The sequence below is a fragment of the Physeter macrocephalus genome, chromosome 6 (assembly GCF_002837175.3).
Source record: "Physeter macrocephalus isolate SW-GA chromosome 6, ASM283717v5, whole genome shotgun sequence".
Taxonomy (NCBI): domain Eukaryota; kingdom Metazoa; phylum Chordata; class Mammalia; order Artiodactyla; family Physeteridae; genus Physeter; species Physeter macrocephalus.
Genome location: NC_041219.1, coordinates 80,768,485 through 80,789,489, shown reverse-complemented (window position 1 = coordinate 80,789,489; position 21,005 = coordinate 80,768,485). Strand labels below are relative to the sequence as shown.

General features: G+C 34.4%; 1 protein-coding gene across 9 annotated transcripts in view; it reads left to right on the top strand.

The window, feature by feature from the left end:
- Positions 1–21,005, top strand: part of USP15 (ubiquitin specific peptidase 15) — a 141,571-nt gene that overhangs the window by 5,030 nt on the left and 115,536 nt on the right. For all 9 annotated transcript variants that reach the window (XR_003680306.2, XM_007105257.3, XM_007105256.3 and 6 more), the window contains exon 2: positions 14,556–14,683. Coding sequence is in view for 8 of the 9 variants with exons in the window: in XM_007105257.3 (XP_007105319.1) it covers positions 14,556–14,683 (128 nt within the window). In the remaining variant the exon portion in view is untranslated. The remainder of the gene's footprint in view (positions 1–14,555; positions 14,684–21,005) is intronic.

The window sequence follows — 21,005 nt, the reverse complement described above, 5'->3', positions numbered from 1 at the left end:
CAAGCAGATAGGAAGAACTTGTAGAATATTTTGTTTTAGTACTTTGCCCATATTTTAAGTGTTCGGTTTACAATAAACCACAAATACATAAGACTTTTTTTCAACAAAGAATCCATAGGAACAGCCCAACACAGAAAATGCAAATGTGAAAGTTTGGTATTTTATGTTCCATGTTTACCAACTTTTTGTGAATTTTCAAAGTCAAAGCACTTTTGAATTAAGACAGTGGAGGGTACATAACCATATTGATACCTCTTTAACATCTTCCTGAAAACTGACAGTCCATGTAACATCACTGCTAATAAAATCAATTTTGCCATGTTAGTCATTAGATATATTTGTTTTATTACATGAGTTTAGAGTGATTTTTCCTCACTTTGAGAATCACTTTACAAAAAAACCATGATTATTATAAAAGTGAATTGAAACACCATCAGATATATTGGCAGGGAGATAAAGGGAAGGTTGAGAACTACTGGTGGAGGTGTTTGCATGCATTATCTGGTTCTATTCTCAAAATAAGGATCAAAGTATGTATTTATATTCCTTTCTTGTAGATGAGAAGTCTGAGCTCAGAGGAATCAGTTGGTTTGCATGTGGTTCACAGGTGATAATACCACCACTAGTGAACCTTTATTGAATGCTTACTCTGTTCCAGGCACTATTCTAAATGCTTTGTACATGTGCAGCCATATAATAAGAGCAAGTACTCTTATTTACCTCATTTTACGGGTGTGTGATGATTTCAGAGCTGGTTTTTTAAATACCTGGCTTATAATGATTTAGAATACTAAGTCCTACCAGTATCTCCTTAGTATTAAAAATGTTTTGTGCTGTCACTACTTAAATGTAATTCAAACAGTATTTCATAAGGCAGTAAACCATTTCTTCTTAGTCTCCATATAGAATTTTTCAACGATTACTAGTTTTTCCTTCTCTGCGTAATGTCAGCCTGGTTTGTGCCTCTTATTTTCATTTCCTTAGTTACTACTGTAATTCACACTCTGTATCTTATATTTATTCCTTTGAAGTCATTTTTCCAGATTCTTTCACCATCTATTCTTTAAACAGAGGGAATATAGTTCCTTTCAACTTTATCATCCAGTTTACACAGAAGCCACTACTAAAGAAACCTAGGATGAGATTGATTGGTAGTAAGTGACCTCAGTTTTGGATACAGATTAAAATGATGTATCTGAGGGAACAATCAAGAATAGCTCCTCAAAAAGAAGAAGCTCAGATTCTAATATAAGGCAGAAAACCTCTGTAGGATTAACCTATATTTGGTTATGCCTAGAATACTGCTTCTGTCGGTAAGATTCTGCATGGTTTCTTTATAGCTCTCCAAAAAGAAAAGGAGGGTAATGACTACTTTTTCCTCTTCGTGAGGAGGAGAATTAAGAATGCTGTCCCTTCCACTCTCCTTTTAGTTTTGAGAAGACCCACATATTAGTGTGATAATTCCTTGTGGTTCAGGAAAATCATGATTCAGGAAAATGGTTTAGCAGAAGTAGCCATAGAAAAGACTTCCTTTGTGAAAGAAGTTAAAGGCCAATGTGGCTCTGAGACCAGGCTATTCTGAGTTTTAGAGAGGCAGTTTTTGTTATTTTTTTTAATTGAAATATAGTTGATTTACAATGTTGTGTTAGTTTCAGGTGTACAGCAAAGTGATTCAGTTATACCTATACATATATCCATTCTTTTTTAGATTCTTTTCCATTATAGATATTACAAGATATTGAATATGGTTCCCTGTGCTATACAGTAGGTCCTTGTTGGTTATCTGTTTTATATGTAGTGTTTTGTATATTTTAATCACGAACTCTCCTAGTTTACCCCCCCACCCCCAAAACACACACACACACATACACACACACACACTTTCCCCTTTGGAAACCATAAGTTTGTTTTCTATGTCTGTGAATCTGTTTCTGTTTTGTAAATAGGTTCATTTTGTATCCGTGTATTTAGATTCCACCTGTAAGTGATATCATCTGATATTTGTCTTTCTTTGTCTGACTGACTTCACTTAGTATAGAGAGCCAGTTAAAACCTGGGAGCATTAGAGACAAAATTAAAAAGAGCATCAAGTTCCTGTAGTAAAAAACAAAAAGATTAAGAATGACAGGGTGATAATTATATTTATCATGTTGTACATTACATCTCTAGTATGTATTTATTTTCTAACTGTTACGTTTGTACCTTTTGACTGTCTTCATCCAATTCCTCTTCCCCCCACTCCTGCCTCTGGTAACCCCACTCTTTTTATATGAGTTTGTTTGGTTGGTTGTTTTTGTAGTATAATTGTCTTGTATCACTATGTTACTTCCTGTTGCAGAACATAGCGATTTGATATTTCTATACTTTTCAAAATGATCACCAAAATAAGTCTAGTTATGATCTATCACCATGCAAAGATATTACATAATTATTGACTGTATTTCTGGCACTGTACATTTCATACCGGTGACTCATTTATTTTGCAGCTTGAAGTTTGTACCTCTTAATCTCATTCACCTATTTCTCTCTTCCTCCCACCTTCCTTTCCTCTAGCAACCACCTGTTTGTTCTCTGTATCTATGACTCTTTTCTGTTTTATGTTTGTTCATTTTTTAGATTCCATATATATGTGAAATCATACGTGTTTGTCCTGTCTGAGTTATTTCGTTTAGCATAATACCCTCTACGTCCGTTCATGTTGTTGCAAATGGCAAATTTTCATTCTTTAAGGCTGAGTAGTATTCCATTGTAATATAATTAACAGTGCTGTATGTTATATATGAAAGTTGTTAGAGTAAATCCTTAGAGTTCTCATCATAAGGAAAAAAGTTTTTTTTTCTATTTAATTTTGTATTATATGAGATAATGGATGTTCACTAAACTTATTGTGGTAATCATTTCGTAGTGCATATAAGTGAAATCATTATGCTGTACACCTTAAACTCATATAGTGCTATATGTCAATTATATCTCAGTAAAAGTAGAAGAAAGAAAAAAGAATGATAAGGGTTAAATGATCATGGTTAGAGACCTGATAATTTGGGTTGCTTTATATTATTTAGCAATATAACAGCTTGACAAAGTTTAACAGTTTAATCAAGAGATTTATCTTTGATATAGATGGAAAATGTATTTTCATAACTTTGGATATCAAGCAGAAGAAACTTTTGATTCTCAGGAGAGATGTAGCTAAGTATTTATATGTACCGTGTAGTTGTGGCTATGATTACAAATATTACCACTCTTTTATAAGGTTAAGAGCTTTTTGCATGTATGAAATAAGTGGTAGTGTTCTCATTTTACAGATTCAGAAACTGAGGTACAGAGGTAAGTGCATGGGGTAATATCTCAGTCAGTGGTAGAGCAGAGATTCTGACCTAGGCAGTCAACTCTAAAGCCTGCATTTTAAACTGTACTGCCTGCCTATGTGTGATAAGCCATAGCCATTTATGGAAACAATTTTTTGAGGGATGAATACTTGAAAGTATTAGAATCAAGAAGCGACAGCTTTGTCATATTAGTAAAACACCATATTCATCTAGTTATCCATGTGAGGAACCCCTAGAATTTTCTAGGTCTTTCTGGTTTAGCATTCTAGTCGTAGCAGTCACATTTCTAACTAATATAGCTCTTTGATACAGATGGTGGTTCCCGTTTCCTGCAAAGTCTTTACGTGTTCCTACCTTATAGGACTTTACACATCATTCATATTATTTCCAGTACATTTTACTAAGCCCTGACTTTCACTTTCTTCAAAACCAATCTCTGTAAAATCATCCGTAATAATTCCATCCAGATCTATGGCCCTTTCACTCTCTTCTTTTTTTTTTTTTTTTTAACTACAAGAGCTTTATAGTGATATAATTCACATATCATATAATTTGCCCACTTGATGTGTACAATTCACTGGATTTGGGTATGTCCACAAAGTTGTGCAACCGTCATCGCAATCAATTTTGGAATATTTTTATCATCCCTAAAAGAAACCACATACCTATTAGCAGTCTCCCCTTCTCCCTTTTCTACCCAAATCTCCCTGTTTTTGGCAACTACTAATCTACTTTCTTGTTCTATAATTTTGCCTTCTGGATATTTCATGTAAATAGAGTCATATAATATGTGTGATTTTTGTGCCTGGCTTCATTCACTTAACATGTTTTTTAGGTTCATCCATTTTGTTGTATGTGTCAGTACTTCATTTCTTTTTATTTCCAAAAAATGTTCCATTGTATAGATACACCACATTGAATTATTCCTTCATCTGTTGATGGACATTTGGGTTGTTCACAATTTTTGACTGTTACAAATAATCCTGCTGTGAACATTTGTGTGCAAGTTTTTGTCTAGACATAAGTTTTCATTTCTCTTGGGTGTATACCTAGGAATGGAATTGCCGAGTCTCTATGTTTGCTTTTTAAGAACTGATAGACTCTTTTCCAAACCAGTTGCACCATTTTCCATTGCCACCAGCTGTGTATGAGGGCTCCAGTTTCTCCACATCCTTGAAATGCTTGTTGTTGCCTGTCTTTTTGATTAAAGCCATATTGGTGGATGTGAAGTGGTATCTCATTGGGGTTTTGATTTCAGTTTTCATAGTGGCTATTGATGTTGCACATCTTTTCATATATGCTTATTGACCCTTGTATATCTTTGGCAAAATGTCTGTCTAGATCCTTTGCCTATTTTCCAATTTGGTTATTTGGTTCTTTATTATTGAGTTTTAAGAGTTCTGTATTCTGGATACAAATTCCTTATCAGATAGATGATTTGCAGAATTTTCTCTGATTCTGTGGGTTTTCTTTTCACTTTCACAATCTTACTTGGCCTCCTTCCTGAGTTCTTTATTTGTTTCTTAGTTTAGATATAAAAAGAGGTCATAAAAATTAGTTATTGCCAACTGATGAATTTAATGTGCAGAGCAGAAAATAGGTTGGAAACACTTCAGATCTAAAAATTAAGATGTAAAGGGATGATTATTTGGTTTATTTGATGGTTTATTTGAAGGAACTTCATAGCTTTCTTTGGTTATGTTTTACTGATGAGTTTTAGTTTGTGGTACTTAAAAAAAATTCAGTGAGGTATCTAGTTTATGACGATTTAAAATACTACATACGGGACTTCCCTGCTGGTCCAGTGGTTAAGACTTTGCCTTCCAATACAGGGGATGTGGGTTCGTTCCCTGGTCAGGGAGCTAAGATCCCACATGCCTTGTGGCCAAAAAACCAAAACATAAAACAGAAGCAATATTGTAACAAATTCAATAGCACCTTTAAAAATGGTCCACATCAAAAAAACAAATAAAATACTAGATACTATTAATATCTCTTTTAGTATTAAAAATGGTTTATGCTATTGCAACTCATGTAATTTAAACAGTATTTTATTAAATGAGAGGATTAGTCATAGAGTGAATTAATATCCAAAATTGTTTATGCTGTTAAGTCTACGCACAATAGTTACACATGTTCTCAGATTAAGTGTGCTACATTGGATTAGGCTGAAATTTTTATGTATCTTCTTAGTTGTAAAAGAGTGACAGTATTATGTCTACTTTGAGAAGAAAAAGGTAGGATTTTTTTGAAAAAATAAACATTATATTTATGTCAGTATTAGGCAGTTAAGAAGGAACTGCTTATCTGAAAGTTATCAGCATAAACATGTACTAATCCAAAAAAAAAAAAAAAACACAACTATGCATTCACTAGCTCTGTGGTTTTCTAAATCCAGCTTTAGGGATTTCCCTATTTCCCTGTACTGCTCTTAAATGTCTGTATATTTAGGACTATTTCTAAGTCATTTATTGGCCCCTTTATATCTTTCTTAAATTTGCTTCTAGTGTGTATAAAAACACTAAACAACTTTTGAGACTCTCCTATCTTTCCCCACTACCATCCCCCCAAAACAACCAATCAACAACAAAAAACCTACAACCTGGCTTTTTTAGTTCTTACAGTAGCTTTTTTGCATTTGAGAACTGTCTTAAAATTGACTCAGATTTATTTTGGGTCCTAAAATTGACCCCACTTCTCTGGAGCCATTGAAGATTATTCTGTCCAGACCACAGTACAAATTGTCTTTCTTGATGCCATTAGAATATTTAGCACCATACAATTGAAGTACCCATAACTTTATGTAAGTTTTTGATTTATTAAACATTCCATGAGTATTTGAACCTCCCAACAATCCTGTGAGATACTGCCAGTGGTCATCATGAAATGTAAATCAGATCATATCTCTTCTAAATATTTTTCATTGGCTTTCATTGCATTTAGGATAAAATCTTTAATTACCTTAAAGGCTCTATGTAGTCTGGCCCCAGCCTACCTTATCTAGCATCTCTTCTTCCTTTGTCATAAACTCCAACTGCATTTAGTCAGTTCCTCCAGCATACCTAACTCCCGAAGTTGTTCTGGCCCTAGCACGTGCTGTTCCTTCAGTCTAGATAGCTTTTTATCTTATTCTTCGTGAAATAACTCCTGTCCATATGCTGAAATATTATTTTTTCAAAAAGGCTTTCCTTTATTCTAAATAGGGACCCCTTTATTATGCTTTCATAGCTCCCTATGTGTCACAGCACTTACTACAGTATTTTACTACATCTTAATTATTTACTGTCTCTTTCCTCCACTAGACTCTGAATTCCATGAACATAGAGCTCTTGGCTATTTTGCTAACAACTAATGCATACGGAATAGCATATATGTAGTAGACCTGCAGTAAATATTTTTTGAATGAATGTATTTCCATTTCTAAGATGAACAATCTAAAGGTTTAGCATTGAGTAACTTCTCTAAGACCTCACAGCAAGTAATGTCAGAAAGAGAACTTTGGTCTAGTACTTTTTCTACAGTAAATTTAGAATTCACATCTACTTAAGTCTCATTTCAGGAGGTAAGAAAATTTATAGGCAAAAATAATCATGAAAACAAATTGCTATTGGGTGTGCTTTTCTGCTAAGTTCCTGATAGGCAAAGATCTGACATTTACCAAAAGGTGCCCCCACTTTGAAAATACTTATTTTGTTCATGAGTAAAAAAGAACTTGAGGGCTTCCCTGGTGGCGCAGTGGTTGAGAGTCCACCTGCCGATGCAGGGGACACGGGTTCGTTCCCTGGGCCGGGAAGATCCCACATGGCGCGGAGCGGCTGGGCCCGTGAGCCATGGCCGCTGAGCCTGCGCGTCCAGAGCCTGTGCACTGCAACGGGAGAGGCCACAACAGTGAGAGGCCCGTGTACCGCAAAAAAAAAAAAAGAACTTGAGGACTGGCCTCGGGATGCAAATTTCGGAATCATTGGTATGAGTTACAGTATCACTCAGAGTATTAACAGTTGAGAGAAGAAGAAATTTGAGAGCAGCTCTGTGGAATACTAACATTTAAGCAGAGGAAGAGAATGTTGTTAAATTACATATATAATTATATGTAATATATATTTACTGTTATATTAAGACAATATTAATTATATTATCAGATTAATTATTATTAGATATAATATATAATATAACAAATATTTTATATATATATATATATATATATATTCCTCCCATCCAGAAAGGTAGAATCACAGATTATTTTTAAAAGCATTGATATGGTAATAAAATTATGGATCCTTTGGATTTGTTAGGGTGGCCGTTGGTAACTTACTGAGAACCTTTTTGAGAGCCCATTGAGGTAGGAAGATCTGTTGTGCTAGTTTGAAGAGCAAGTGAGGGTTGAGGAAAGCTTGGCTGCAGGGACAAGTCAGAAAAATGGGGGTAGATAGAAGAGGAAATGAATATGTGAGTTGGGAGGTAATGTGGGGGGAATGGGGAAAAGAGTTGGCCCCTCTTATATGCTAAGTTAAAAAAAGAGAGAAAAGATACAGGGAAAAACAAGGGGAATAGGGGATGTTCATGACGTAAGTCTCCAAGGAGGCAGAAGGAAATTAGATCCAAAGACTAGGAACAAAAATTATTAGCCTTGGATTTAAGGAGGGTTATATCCTCCACAATATATAAGGGAATCAGGTATGATAAAGGTGTGGAACAAAAGAGTAAGAAAGTTGGGACTTTTACTTCCTTGAAAAGTAAGCAGCAAGGCTGTCTATTCAGCCTAATGGGCTAGAGACTTAATGAGACTGGCAAATTGTTGGAAATAGAGAAGGCTAAATGGAGACATGCTGGAGGATTGTGGGTCATCTTTAAAGGAATTGAGAAATTTATTGAAGACCATAGATCTTTAATCTCCATGAAATTTTCTTTAGTAATTTTTGAACTCAGATAATAACATGATCAAAATATTTTCATATTGATGTAGTAGTGTTTGAGAATCATCGGTCGTGACCTAGTGTGAGGCATCGTCATAAAATCCCTTGTAATCCACTGAAACAGAGGGGAATGACAGTGATTAAGCCACAGCCAGAGGCCTCAGTCAAAAGTAAAATGATCTTGAGCATATTTTGGTACATTTGCTTCATAGCTTTTTATATGGGAACAGTCAGATGGCTCAATATTATTCAGAAATATTTCACCTTTAGTTTCATCTATAAGGTATAGACTCCTTTGTAAGAAACTTAGTCTGTTTATCATAAAGCGATTAATAACTACTCTGTACTTTGGGCTATCTAGATGTTTGCACATTAGTATTTACTTGAATTTTAGATGGTTGCAAGTCTATAGTTTAATGTAATATTTGATACTAAAGCTTGATCAGCTCAAAATCAGTATTTCTGTCAGTTTTAGGATTTTTTGATTGATTTGCTTATATTATATTATTGCTTATATATATATTATTCCCAGATATCAAGGGTAATAATCTCTACTTTCTGTACTTAGTGCTTTTCTTTTCTTATGAGATGTCAGCCAGGCATTTTTACTTTTTTGGCTTACTTACTAGGCGTTAGTTACCAAAAGGAAATATTTCTTGAAAATGAATACATTACTATATATCAGAATCATAATTTGATCAATTTGGAAATAATCAAATAAATCATGTTTTTCTAAAGAAAATTCTTCATAGCTTATGTAAGTTTTTTGTTCAAATCTAATGCAAATTCATCTGTTGGATTTGGAAGAGGTAATATAAAAGATAAATATGAGGTAATAGAAAATTATAAATTTCTTTAAAAAATAAAACTAAAGCTATGCATTTTATACATTTTGCTGTACATATTTTTTATCCTATTTTTATGCTTGAAATTTCTTTTCATTTGCTGAATCTATCAGCTTTGTTGACTGCAACATTATTCATAGTCTGTACATTTGACTCCATTTCATTTTGTGCATGCATATGAAGATATATATATAAACTATTATCCTATATTAAATAGAAAACATATTAGTCATAGTAAATATTTCAGAAAACAGAATACAAAAAAAAATAACAAAACACCTGTGTACACCTTTCTTAGTTTAAAAAAATAAAACATTACAGATACAGTTGAATCTCCCTGTACATGTTTCCCTAATTCTAACCCCTTACCTCCCTTGCCAGAGGGAGCCACCATCCAGAAATTGATTTTTATTATTCTCTTTACTTATATTTTTAATATATATGCATGGATCTATGAATAATATTATTTGTGGCATGTTTAAAAATTTTATATAGTTGTACTGTGTGTGCATATCTATGTTATCTTAATATGTTTGTGTTACATGTAGCCTTTTGCAGCTTATATTTTTTAATTCAACATTGCAGTTTTGAGATTTATCCATGTTAGTACATGTAGTATTTTTCATTTTAGTTTTTGAGTAGTATTTCTGGGTAGGAATAATGAATATTGGTTTTGGGTTTTTTTTCCAATTTTCCATTTGCAAATTATGCTGCATTATGTATTCTTCAGTTGTATTCTTGTAAATATGTGCAAGAGTTTCTGTAGGGTAAAACTTAGCAATGGCAATACATGATTCTATGGTATGCACATCTTCATCTTTAATAAATATTGCCAAATTATTCTCCAAAATGAGGATTCTAGTTTATATCCCAGTTGGTAGTTTATGAGTTGCAGTTACTACACATCTTCTCCACACTTAATATTATTGACACATGTACATGTGCTTGTGTGTTCACCAATTTCATGAGAATGATGTGGTATGGTGTTAATTTGTATTTTTCACATTGCTAATGAGATTGAACATCTCATATGTGTAGAGGCCATTCTGATGTTCTGTGAATTGCCCTTTTTTTTTTCATTCTTTTTTTAAAAAATTAATTTAAAGGAGTTTTTCATGTTCTAGTCCTTTGTTGGTTATAGGCAGTATAAGTATCTTTCCCAATCTATATCTTTCTTTACTTGGTGCCTTTGTTGAGCAGAAGCTTTTCATTTTAACCTCGCAATTTTATCAGCTTTTACCTTTAAGATTTTTTGTTTTTTGTCTTCACTCTTCCTATATTCTGAAGTAATGAGGATTTTCTCCTGTATCTTTTTAAAAATTTTATTTTTGCTTTCACATTTATGTTTTTAATCCAACTACAATTTATTTTTGTAAGTTTCTGCTGTAATGCAGCATGTGTACCTAAAAGTGTGCTATATGCAAAATCATGCAATAAAACCCACAGGGCATATGGGAAAAATAGGGTTGGGGCACAGAGCTTTAAAAAATTTTTCAGGGACCCATTTTTTTTAAAAAAAGATACTTAACGGTAGCATGGTTTTACACATTTTAAATGGTTAAGAAATACATTAATACTGTAATAAATATGGTATTTTTATTTTGAAAAAGGTGAGATTTGCTTGAAGTGGGATTGTGAAATGGTAGGAGGGTTATCCGAAATCTGCCAAGAAGTTGTAACACCAGATGTGGAGAGTGTGGTTCATAACACACATGGAGAATGTAGGTTGATGTTTAAAATGTATGTTTTGTGCATACCTGTGCAGCTCAGTGTAGCTGGGAAGTTTTCCACATATATCTAGTGTTTGTTTCAGTTAGGACGAGGGTGAGACAAAGCAAGGCACCTAGGGTGTAAAATTTAAGGAAGCACTCCCTGTTAGGGTCCCTAGGCATCTCACTTGCCTCACCCTAGTCCTCGCACTGCTTATGGGTGAAGTAGTGCTTAAGCATGCACTGAATTTGTGTTACTGTTCCCTTGTATACCAGTCATGTTGAACACATTCAGGCTTTTGTAAGAAGCTTTTTCGAATAGAACTGACTACATATGTGAGGTATAGAGCTCTTAATTAATTTTTCACGTATATATAGCCAGATCTTTCTACACTGGTTTGTAATGATTTTAGCATGCGGCATAGTTCCACATATATTTGAGCCTGGTTCTTGTTTCTTTGTGCTATTTTCATTGGTCTTTCCGCTTCTCCCTATGCTAATAACACATTTTCTTTATCACAGGTCTAGCACTAACTTTGTAACCTTGGGCAAGTTAATTTCTGTGTGCCTATGAAATTATAATAGTGCCTACCTCATTGGGTAGTTAAAGGAGTAAATGAGCCAATATATTAAAGTGCTTAGAATGTGCCTGGCCCAAGAGTAAAGCTCAAATGTTAGTTATTTTGTTATTATTAAAAGTAATCCCTGTTAGTTAATAAAGAGTCTTGAGATCTAGTAGACTGAGATTGCCATCTTGTTTTTCCTTTTCCAAACTTAGAGGAAATGGGGAGAAGCTTTTGGAAGGATTCCCTGAGAAAGTGATGGTTAAACTATCTGAAAGATGATAAGAGTTAACTAGGTGTTGAGAGCAGTAGGAGAATATTTGCGGCAGAAGGAGCCATGAGGCAGAAAAAAGTGTGTCCAGCAACTAGATCTCAGCACAAAGAAAAATGGTACCAGTTAAGACTAGAGAGGTAAGTAGGAGCAGATCAGATCGTGCAAGACCTATTAGGCAATGTTAAGTATTTTAGACTTCATGTTAAAATCAGTTATAACTATTTGTAAAGATTGATACTTCAAGAATAAAGGCTACGAAGTATTAATCTTTACAAATAGTTATAACTATTCAAAAAAGAAACTCAGAAGCTAAAGTTGGGTGCATCTGGACCCTAATAGCATATCAAGGATTAAGAGTGCTCTTGAGAATGTAAAATAAATTCAAGTCCTTTTTCACTTCTTTGTAATCTTGGTGAGCTATTGATTTTGTTCTAGTCTTTTATGAGTTAAAATTAAGGAATCTTGTGTTTTGGGCAGATTCTTAATAGATTACGATTAGAGTTTTAACAGTACAACAAATCCGTGTAAATGTCTTGAAATAATTTTTTTTCATTTATTTGTCCACTTCATCTAATTTCAAGGGTGCACCTATAACTACACATTATTTCAGTAATAGACGCTCCTGTTTTTTCTACTTCCCTCATGTTTCATGACCACAACGTTCTACAAGTAAGTTATAGGTGCCTGTAATAGAAATATGGTGGCCGTTTTCAATTGAAGGTAGTGTTAAAAACAGCTGAATTTTCATCAATTGGGAGAGTTTCCTCTCATAATGGTTTCATTATACAGGAAGCACTCAGTTCAAGATCTAGGAAAGAAAGTTGAACTAGAAATATTATGGCAGCAGATGAATTCGGCCCAATGCAACCCTGCACTAAAAGTAAAGAATTTATTAAATACTTTGGGAGCTAAAATGTCATCTTTTAGAAATATCTTTTAAGTAAATATAAATAGAATTTTGATAGTATTCCACAAATAGTTTTTAATATAAGTTTTATAAATGACATTTTAAATTATAGTATTATTGTTAATCTATAAGTTCAGCACAATTCTAATCAAAATCTTAATAGGGTTTTTTGTGGAACTTGATTAACTGATTCTAAAATTCATATGGAATAGCAAATGGCCTAAGATAGTTAAGAGAGTTTGCAACAAGAAGAAGCTAGGGGAATGTGCCCTAAATAATATCAATATAAAAGTAATTAAGACAATTAAATTGGCACAATGATAGAAAAATAGAGGAATGGAATGGGGAAAGATCGCTTAGTATGACATTTATTTGCAAAGAAGGCAAATGAAATGTCTGAATATCTTGTTTAAATTGCAAGGGAGAAAGAGTCTAAAAAAATTTTAGTGGGTGATATACAATTAAGTATAATTTTCTTTATTATCAATTTAACATATAAAGTCATTGCTAGTCTAATCTATTTTATTTATCTTAGAAACAGGGTTTTCTTAAAACTTAGTTTTTCAACTCTTATTTTCTCATAAATATCAAAATCTACAATTTGGGGGCTTTCCATTGTGTAACACTGATAGTGGGTTTGGAATACTCATGTATAGATAATTCTGCCTTACCCACTTGTAGGGAATTAAACTGCTGATGAATATTATTTAAGAATTGTGGGGTTTTGCTACGTTGGTGCCTTTGCTTCAGGTATGTTCAAACATAACTGTAGCGTTTCATTCCTATAGTGCTGTATGTATAGTGCTATAAGCACAGAAATATTAGAATGATGTTCTTCTAAAAAACTTGGTTATGCATGTGGGCTTTAAACATCTTGTTAATCTTTACTTTTGCTTTCGTTTGTGATTGAACCTGGTTAAGTGTGGGGAAGGTGTTTCTGGAAAAGAATTTAAAATAATTATGAACCAGTGGCAAAGCATAGTAGGTATAATATAAATCAATTTATAAAGTTTTTTCGATTTATAATTTTTTATGCTTCTTTGCTAGAGAACCACTGTTTTCCTTTTTCTGTCACTGGTCATCTGATGAGAAACTAGGTATTTGAAAGTAAGATGAATATAGTTTCAGTAATGCTTATTTATTATAGTGCTTGATATCACACTTTTTTTTTCTTTTTTTTTTTTTTCTTTTTTGCGTTACACGGGCCTCTCACTGTTGTGGCCTCTCCCGTTGTGGAGCACAGGCTCCGGACGCGCAGGCTCAGCGGCCATGGCTCACGGGCCCAGCCGCTCCGCGGCACGTGGGATCTTCCCGGACCGGGGCACGAACCATGTCCCCTGCATCGGCAGGTGGACTCTCAACCACTGGGCCACCAGGGAAGCCCTACAACTTTGAAATCTTTTAAAAACCAGTCCTGCTTGCCCCAGCAGATTTTACTAATGTATGAGAAACAATTGGAGACAGTATTGTTGTTATTAACTTTTGTTGGTAAAGAAGCTAATTATTTTTAAAGTTTCTTTTAAGCTTTGATTATAATTACTAAAATCAATCTTGCAAACCTTTAATAATTGCTTTCCTTACCCCATAAAAGATACAGTTAAATATGTAAAATTAACATACTGTAAGTTTTTTGCAAAAGAACCATTTTCCATATTTATATTTTACCGTGTTGCATTTAAAATTTTATTTTGACTGATTCTTATAATTACCATTTGAATTTTTGTTCAATTGGTAAATATTCTGTTGAATAGCTATTGCGTTTTTTTAAATGCTGTTAAGGATTTTTTTAATGTATATGTTAATAGTTGTCTTTATTAGATACTTTACAGAACAATAGAAATAATACTTTACACAAGTGAAATATTTTTCTTCTATTGTGACATTATAGTTATTCTCAGTAATTCTTTGAAGTAGACATGTACTTTGATATAAAATGAAATATTAAAAATAGGCAGATTTTCTGCTATTCTTACAGTTCCTGGTATTTTCCTTTACCGATTTCTCTTCTTTTTTAGGTACCTAGTCGATAGTCGCTGGTTCAAACAGTGGAAAAAATATGTTGGCTTTGACAGTTGGGACAAATACCAGATGGGAGATCAAAATGTATATCCTGGACCCATTGATAACTCTGGGCTTCTTAAAGGTATTATTTCCTTCTTTCAGTCAGGTTGTAAATGTGTTCGTTTCAGTATGTTATAGTAATATGGAAAATGTTAATGTAAATAAATTGGTAAATTAGACGTTTTTTTGTGTAGTCATCCCCCAGTGTCCATGCGGGGATTGGTTCCAAGACCCCTTTCAGATACCAAAATCTGTGGATGCTCAAGCCTCTTATATAAAATGGCATAATATTTGCATATGATCTGTGTATCCTCCCATATACTTTAAATTATTTGTAGGTTATCTATAATACCTAATAAAATATAAATGCTATGCAAATAGTTGCTGCTACACGGAAAATTCAGGGTTTTTTTTGGAACTTTCTGAAATTTTTTTTTTCCCCTCAAATATTTTCTGTCCAAGGTTGGTTGAATCTGCAGATACAGGACCCATGGGTACAGAGGGCCAACTGTATTATAGATTTGACCTAATGAATTCAGATTATTCTGTTATAATTAGTTATATTCTGTATCATGACAAATTCTGTTTGTCATTTCTGATTAATAAGGGTTTATTATCGTTTAAACCTAGAATGTAAATTAGAAAGCACTATCTTATTGTTTGGGGGAAATGCTGTATTGTGTATTATTTTGCTAATGGGCACATGACTTTTTTCTTTAAGTTGGGGATCAGTGGTATATGGTTACATACTTGGATTTTTGCATTAATCTTCTACAACCTTTACTACTTGACAGCTCTTGTAAAACTTGCGTAACATTTAAAGAGAATAAAACATAAGTACCAGAACTTCCATTTCTGGCCAGGATGGAATAACAGGGACTAGACTTATCCTTCCACTTGAATGAACTAAAACCCTGACAAAAAACAGGAAACAGTGGTTCTCAAAACATTGGGCAACAGGCAACAAAGAACAGTGATCCCTGAGAGGTATGAAACAAATGAAGTGAGCCCTATGATTTCCTCAGCTTACTGCACTGAGTTTCTAAGACACGGCACAGAAGGAGAAACCCACGCAAAGCCTGGCAACCTCCCTTAGTTGAGGAAAGAGTTTGGAGTCCACGGAGACCAAGGCAGCCAGAGTTCTCAGGGTAGAGTACCAGAGAGGAATGAGCAGCACACAAGGAGAGAGAGAGACCTAGAGATCTATAGAAGCTCTCTTATAAGTCGAGAGCTACTGTTGACCAGTGCATGTATGTGAGGAAGCTACCCAAGGCCAAGGAAAGAACCATCCAAAAGAATTAGAAGGAACAATCGTTTAGGTTCATGTTACCAAATCAGGTTTATTTGCCAGATGCACAGCAAGCCAAATTCTGAGATACCAAGGTTTGCAGCAGAGAAAGGGTTTATTCATAAGGCAACCAAGTGAGGAGTCGGGAGAACAAATCTCAAATCTGCCTCCCTGATGGCAAGAGGCTCAGGGTATTTATGGGAACAAAGAAGCAGGGTGGTCTGAGGTGTGGGGAGCGTGGGAAAAGGTAATTGGTGATAAGGAAAGAGTGAGGTAATAGTCGTTCTGTGCAGGTGCAACTAAGCTACTTGCTTCTCTGTGGGACGCATGTTCAGAAAATGGAGGCGTTAGCAGGTGCTGAGGGTGGAGTTTTTGGCCCTCTCATGTCTAAAGGTCACCAAGCGGACACTCACACAAGCCCAATTGGACAGTCGGTGGTCTCAACCAGTCTTAGCTCCACCTAGAATTGAACACAGCTGATTCAAGTTCCTGAAAAACAACTCAGGCAAATATCTTATTGTTTAGGCTATGCGAAACTTGGAGGACATGCAAGTTTTTATAAAAACAGTTAAAGTGTGCTTGATCAGTAAAGGCAGGTTACAGTTACAGTTTAATGGATCTAACTGATGAGTATCCTCGGTTTCACTCATAAAGGACCAGGAATAATGTGTTCACAGTAGCCAGAGTGGAGAACTTTATAAATCACGGGGTAGACTGCAGAGAATGGGTTTGCCTCTATAGAAGGGCAAAATTTATCCTTCTAAATTGAAAGTATCAAGCTATTTCCAAGTAACTTAACTGCATCTCAGAACAGAACACAAGAGTATTTGTAGGAATACAAAAATATCCAGCATCCAACAAGATAAAATTTATAATATCTTGGATACAATCAAATATTACCTGGAATGCAAAGAAGCAGAAAAATACAATGCATACTAAGGAGAAATAGCAATGTTTAAAAAAAAATTTTTCTAAGCGGAAAAGAACGAAGAACAAATGAAACAGATACAAAACGAATAGTAAGATGGTAGATTTAAACCCAGCTCTATGAACAGTCGTATTTAATGTAAATATCCCAATTTGAAGTAGAGACTGTAAGATTGGATTTAAAAAAAAAAAAAGACACAACTGTATACTGTCTACTAGAAACCCACCTTAAATATAAAGATACAAATAGATTAAGAGATTGAAAAATTGTAAGACTGACATCCAGTGACCCTCCTCTTACATAATCATCTCCTTTTTGAGTGTGAGTGGAACCTGAGAACAGGATATCATTCCTGTGATTATTTATATTATATGACAAAAGGGAGATTATCCCAGTGAGCTTTATCTAATCGTGCATGCCCTTTAAAAGCAGAGTTTTCTCTGGCTGGTAGTTGTAGAAGTCAGGATTCAAAGCATGAGAAGGACTCATTGCTGGTTTGAAAATGGAAGGAACTACGTGAGAAGGAAGATAGGCATCCTCTAGGAACAAAGAGAGTCTTTGGGCCCACAGCTAGCAAGGAAACAGGGACCTCATACCTGTAGCCATGGGGAACTGAATTCTGCCAACAGTCTGAATGGACTTGGAAGTAGATTCTTCCCCAGAGCCTTCAGATAGGAGACCAGCCTGGTGACTTCTTGATTTCTTCCCTGTAAGACCCTAAGTAGAAAACCCAGTTGAGCCCATCTGAACTTCTGACCCATAGAACTGTGAGATAATAAATGGGTGTTGTTTTAAACTACTATGGTTATTTATGTAGCAATAGAAAACTAATACACATACTAACACTAATCAAAAGAAAGCTGGAATGGCCATGTTAATATCAGATGTTAAGTTTTAGAACAGAGAACATTACTAGGGATAAAAGTTCATTTCATGATCATAAATGGGCCAGGACAGTTTCTTAAGAAAACATAATAGTCCTGAATATATACCCAGCTAATGGCATAACTTGAAAATCTGTGAAGCAAAAACTGATAGAACTGCAAGGAGAAATAGAAAAATATCCACAATTATATAATGGATATTTCAATATTCTTCTCTCCATAAATGATAGAAAACGTGTAGACAGAAAAGTAGTAATGAAATAAATCAACCTACTTGTCCTAATTGACATTTATAGAATATTCCACTGAACAACAGCAGAATGAAAATTCTTTATAGGTGTACACATGAAGCATTTAGATAGACTATATTCTGGGCCATAAAACCTGTCTCAATAAAGTTAGAAGGGGGCTTCCCTGGTGGTGCAGTGGTTAGGAATCCACCTGCCAATGCAGGGGACACGGGTTCGAGCCCTGGTCCAGGAAGATCCCACGTGCCGCAGAGCAACTAAGCCCGTGCGCCACAACTACTGAAGCCCACGCGCCTAGAGCCCGTGCTCCACAACAGAAGAAGCCACCGCAATTAGAAGCCTGTGCACTGCAACAGAGTAGCCCCCGCTCACCACAACTAGAGAAAGCCCGTGTGCAGCAACAAAGACCCAACGCAGCCAAAAATAAATAAAATAAATAAATTAAAAATAAATAAATAAGTAAAGTTAGAAGGATTTAAATCATATGAAATATGTTTTCTTACTACAGTGGAATAAATAAGTTAATAACAGACAGTTGGAACATCTTCAGATGTTTGGAGACTAACATACTTCTGCATAAGCCATGGGTCAAAAAGAACTCAAAGGGGAAATTAGGAAGTACTTTTAACAAAATGAAAGTGAAAACAAAACATATCAAAATTTGTGGAAGGTAGCTAAATAGTATGTGGGGGGTAGTTTATAGCCCTTAACATCTATAAAGAAAAGAAAGGTGTGAAATCTTTGACCTTGGTTTCTGACTCAAACTAAAAGTAAGAACAAATTAAACGGTTTACTAAATCAAGCAGAAGAAAGGAACTACTAATAAGTTCAGAACAGAAATTAAAGAGAAAATAGAAAAATAGAGAAAATCAATGAAACCAAAAACTGGTTCTTTGTGAAGATAATAAAATTTATAAATACCTAGTTTGATCACCAGAAAAAGGGAAAAGACACAACTACCAATATCAGGAACAAGAGGGGTAACATCAATACAGAAATCTACAAACAGCCAAAGGAGAATAAAAGAATATTATGAACTTTATGCCATTAAATTCAACAAATTAGATGAAAAAGACAAATTCCTTGAAAGATGAAAACTACCAAAGCTCATTCCAAAAGAATGGATTCTCTGAATAGCCCTGAATAACAAAAGCTCTTTTAGAAAATTGGGAGAGAATACGTCCCATTTCATGCTATGAAACCGTCATTACCTTGATACCAAAATCTGGCAGAGACATTTCAAGAGAAAAAATTCTAGACCATTATCCCTCATGAACATAGATGCATCAATTATTAACAAAATTTTAGTAAATCAAGTCCAACAATAAAGAGGATATATATAGAAATAAACATTAAGTATAAAGAGAGAAATAAATATTACAAAGATAATATATCATATAAAACAAAAGAGTAAGATACAAGGAAACTTCCTCAATCTCATAATGGACATCTATGGAAAACCTGCAGAAGACATACTCAACAGTGAAAGACTGAGTCCTCTCCCTCTAAAATCAGGAAAAAGCAAGGATGTTTACTCTCAGCTCTTCAAGCCAAGATTGTACTGGAGGTCCTAGGCAGTGTAATAAGGCAAGAAGAAGAGATAAAAGGCATACAGCTTGTATCGGAAGAAGTAATAAATCTTCCTTTATTCACATACACCTATGTCTATGTAGAAAATTTAATGGAATCTACAAAAAGAAAACTTCTAGAGCTAATAAATGAGATTAGCCTGTAGGATACAAGATAATTATTCCAAAACCAATTGTATTTTTGTACACTAAAAATGAACTAACATGAATTGAAATTTTAAAAGGACATTTTATTGTGGCACCGAAAATATAAAATACAGATAAGTCTGATAACATGTGCAAGAAATGTAAACTAAAAACTATAAGACATTGCTGAGATAAACTAAAACCTATGTAAAGACAGAAATTATGTTAGTGGATCAGAAAACTCAATATTGTTAAATTCCCCCACTCAATCTACAGATTCAACACAATTCTAAATCACATTCCTAGTAGGTTGTTTTCTATCTCATTTAAAAATGAGACAGAATTTACATACCATAGAATTCATCCTTTTAAATTCTGTGATTCACTGTTTTTTGGTATATTCACAAAGTTTTACAACCATCACCACCATCTAATTCCACAAAATTTTCGTCACCCCAGAAAGAAACTTCGTATCCATGAGCAGTCACTCTCCATCCCCACTCAAGACCCAGCCATAGGCAATCACTAGTATACTTTCTGTCTCTATGGATTCGCCTTTTAGGGACGAACTTCATCTAAATGGAATCATACGTGGCCTTACCATTTGACCTCTTTCACTTAGCACAAAGTTTTAAAGTGTCTTCATGTAGCATGAATCAGTACTTCATTTCTTTTTATGGATGAGTAATTTTCCATTGTATGGAGATTTGCCACATTTAATTTATCCATTCATCAATTGATGGACACGTGTTTTCACTTTGGCTATTATGAATTATGTTGCTCTGAACATGTACAAATTTTTGTGTAGATGTATATTTTAATTTCTCATGGATCTATACCTAGGCATGGGATTACTAGGTCATATAGTAACTCTGTTTACCTGTTCGAGGAATTGCTAGACTTTTCCAAAATAGTTGCACCATTTTATATTCCCACCAGCAACAAGTAGGGTACCAATTTCTCCACATCTTGCCAACGCTTGTCATTGTCTGTTCGTTTATTATAGCCATCCTAATGGGTATGAAATGGTATCTATTGTTATTTTGATTTGTATTTCCCTAGTGATTAATGATGTTAAGTATCTTGTCTGTGCTGCTTATATCTTTTTTGAAGAAATGTCTATTCAGATCCTGTGCCCATTTTTTAATTGGGTTATTTGTCTATTTATTATGTTTTAAGAGTTGTTTATGTATTCTGAATACTAGTCCCTTATCAGACATGATTTCCAAAAATTGTCTCCTAACCTGTGGATTGTCTTTTACTTCCTTGATGGTGCCTCTAAAGCGCAAATTAATTTTGATGAAGTGCAATTTATCTATTTTTTTCCTTTGGTTGCTTGTG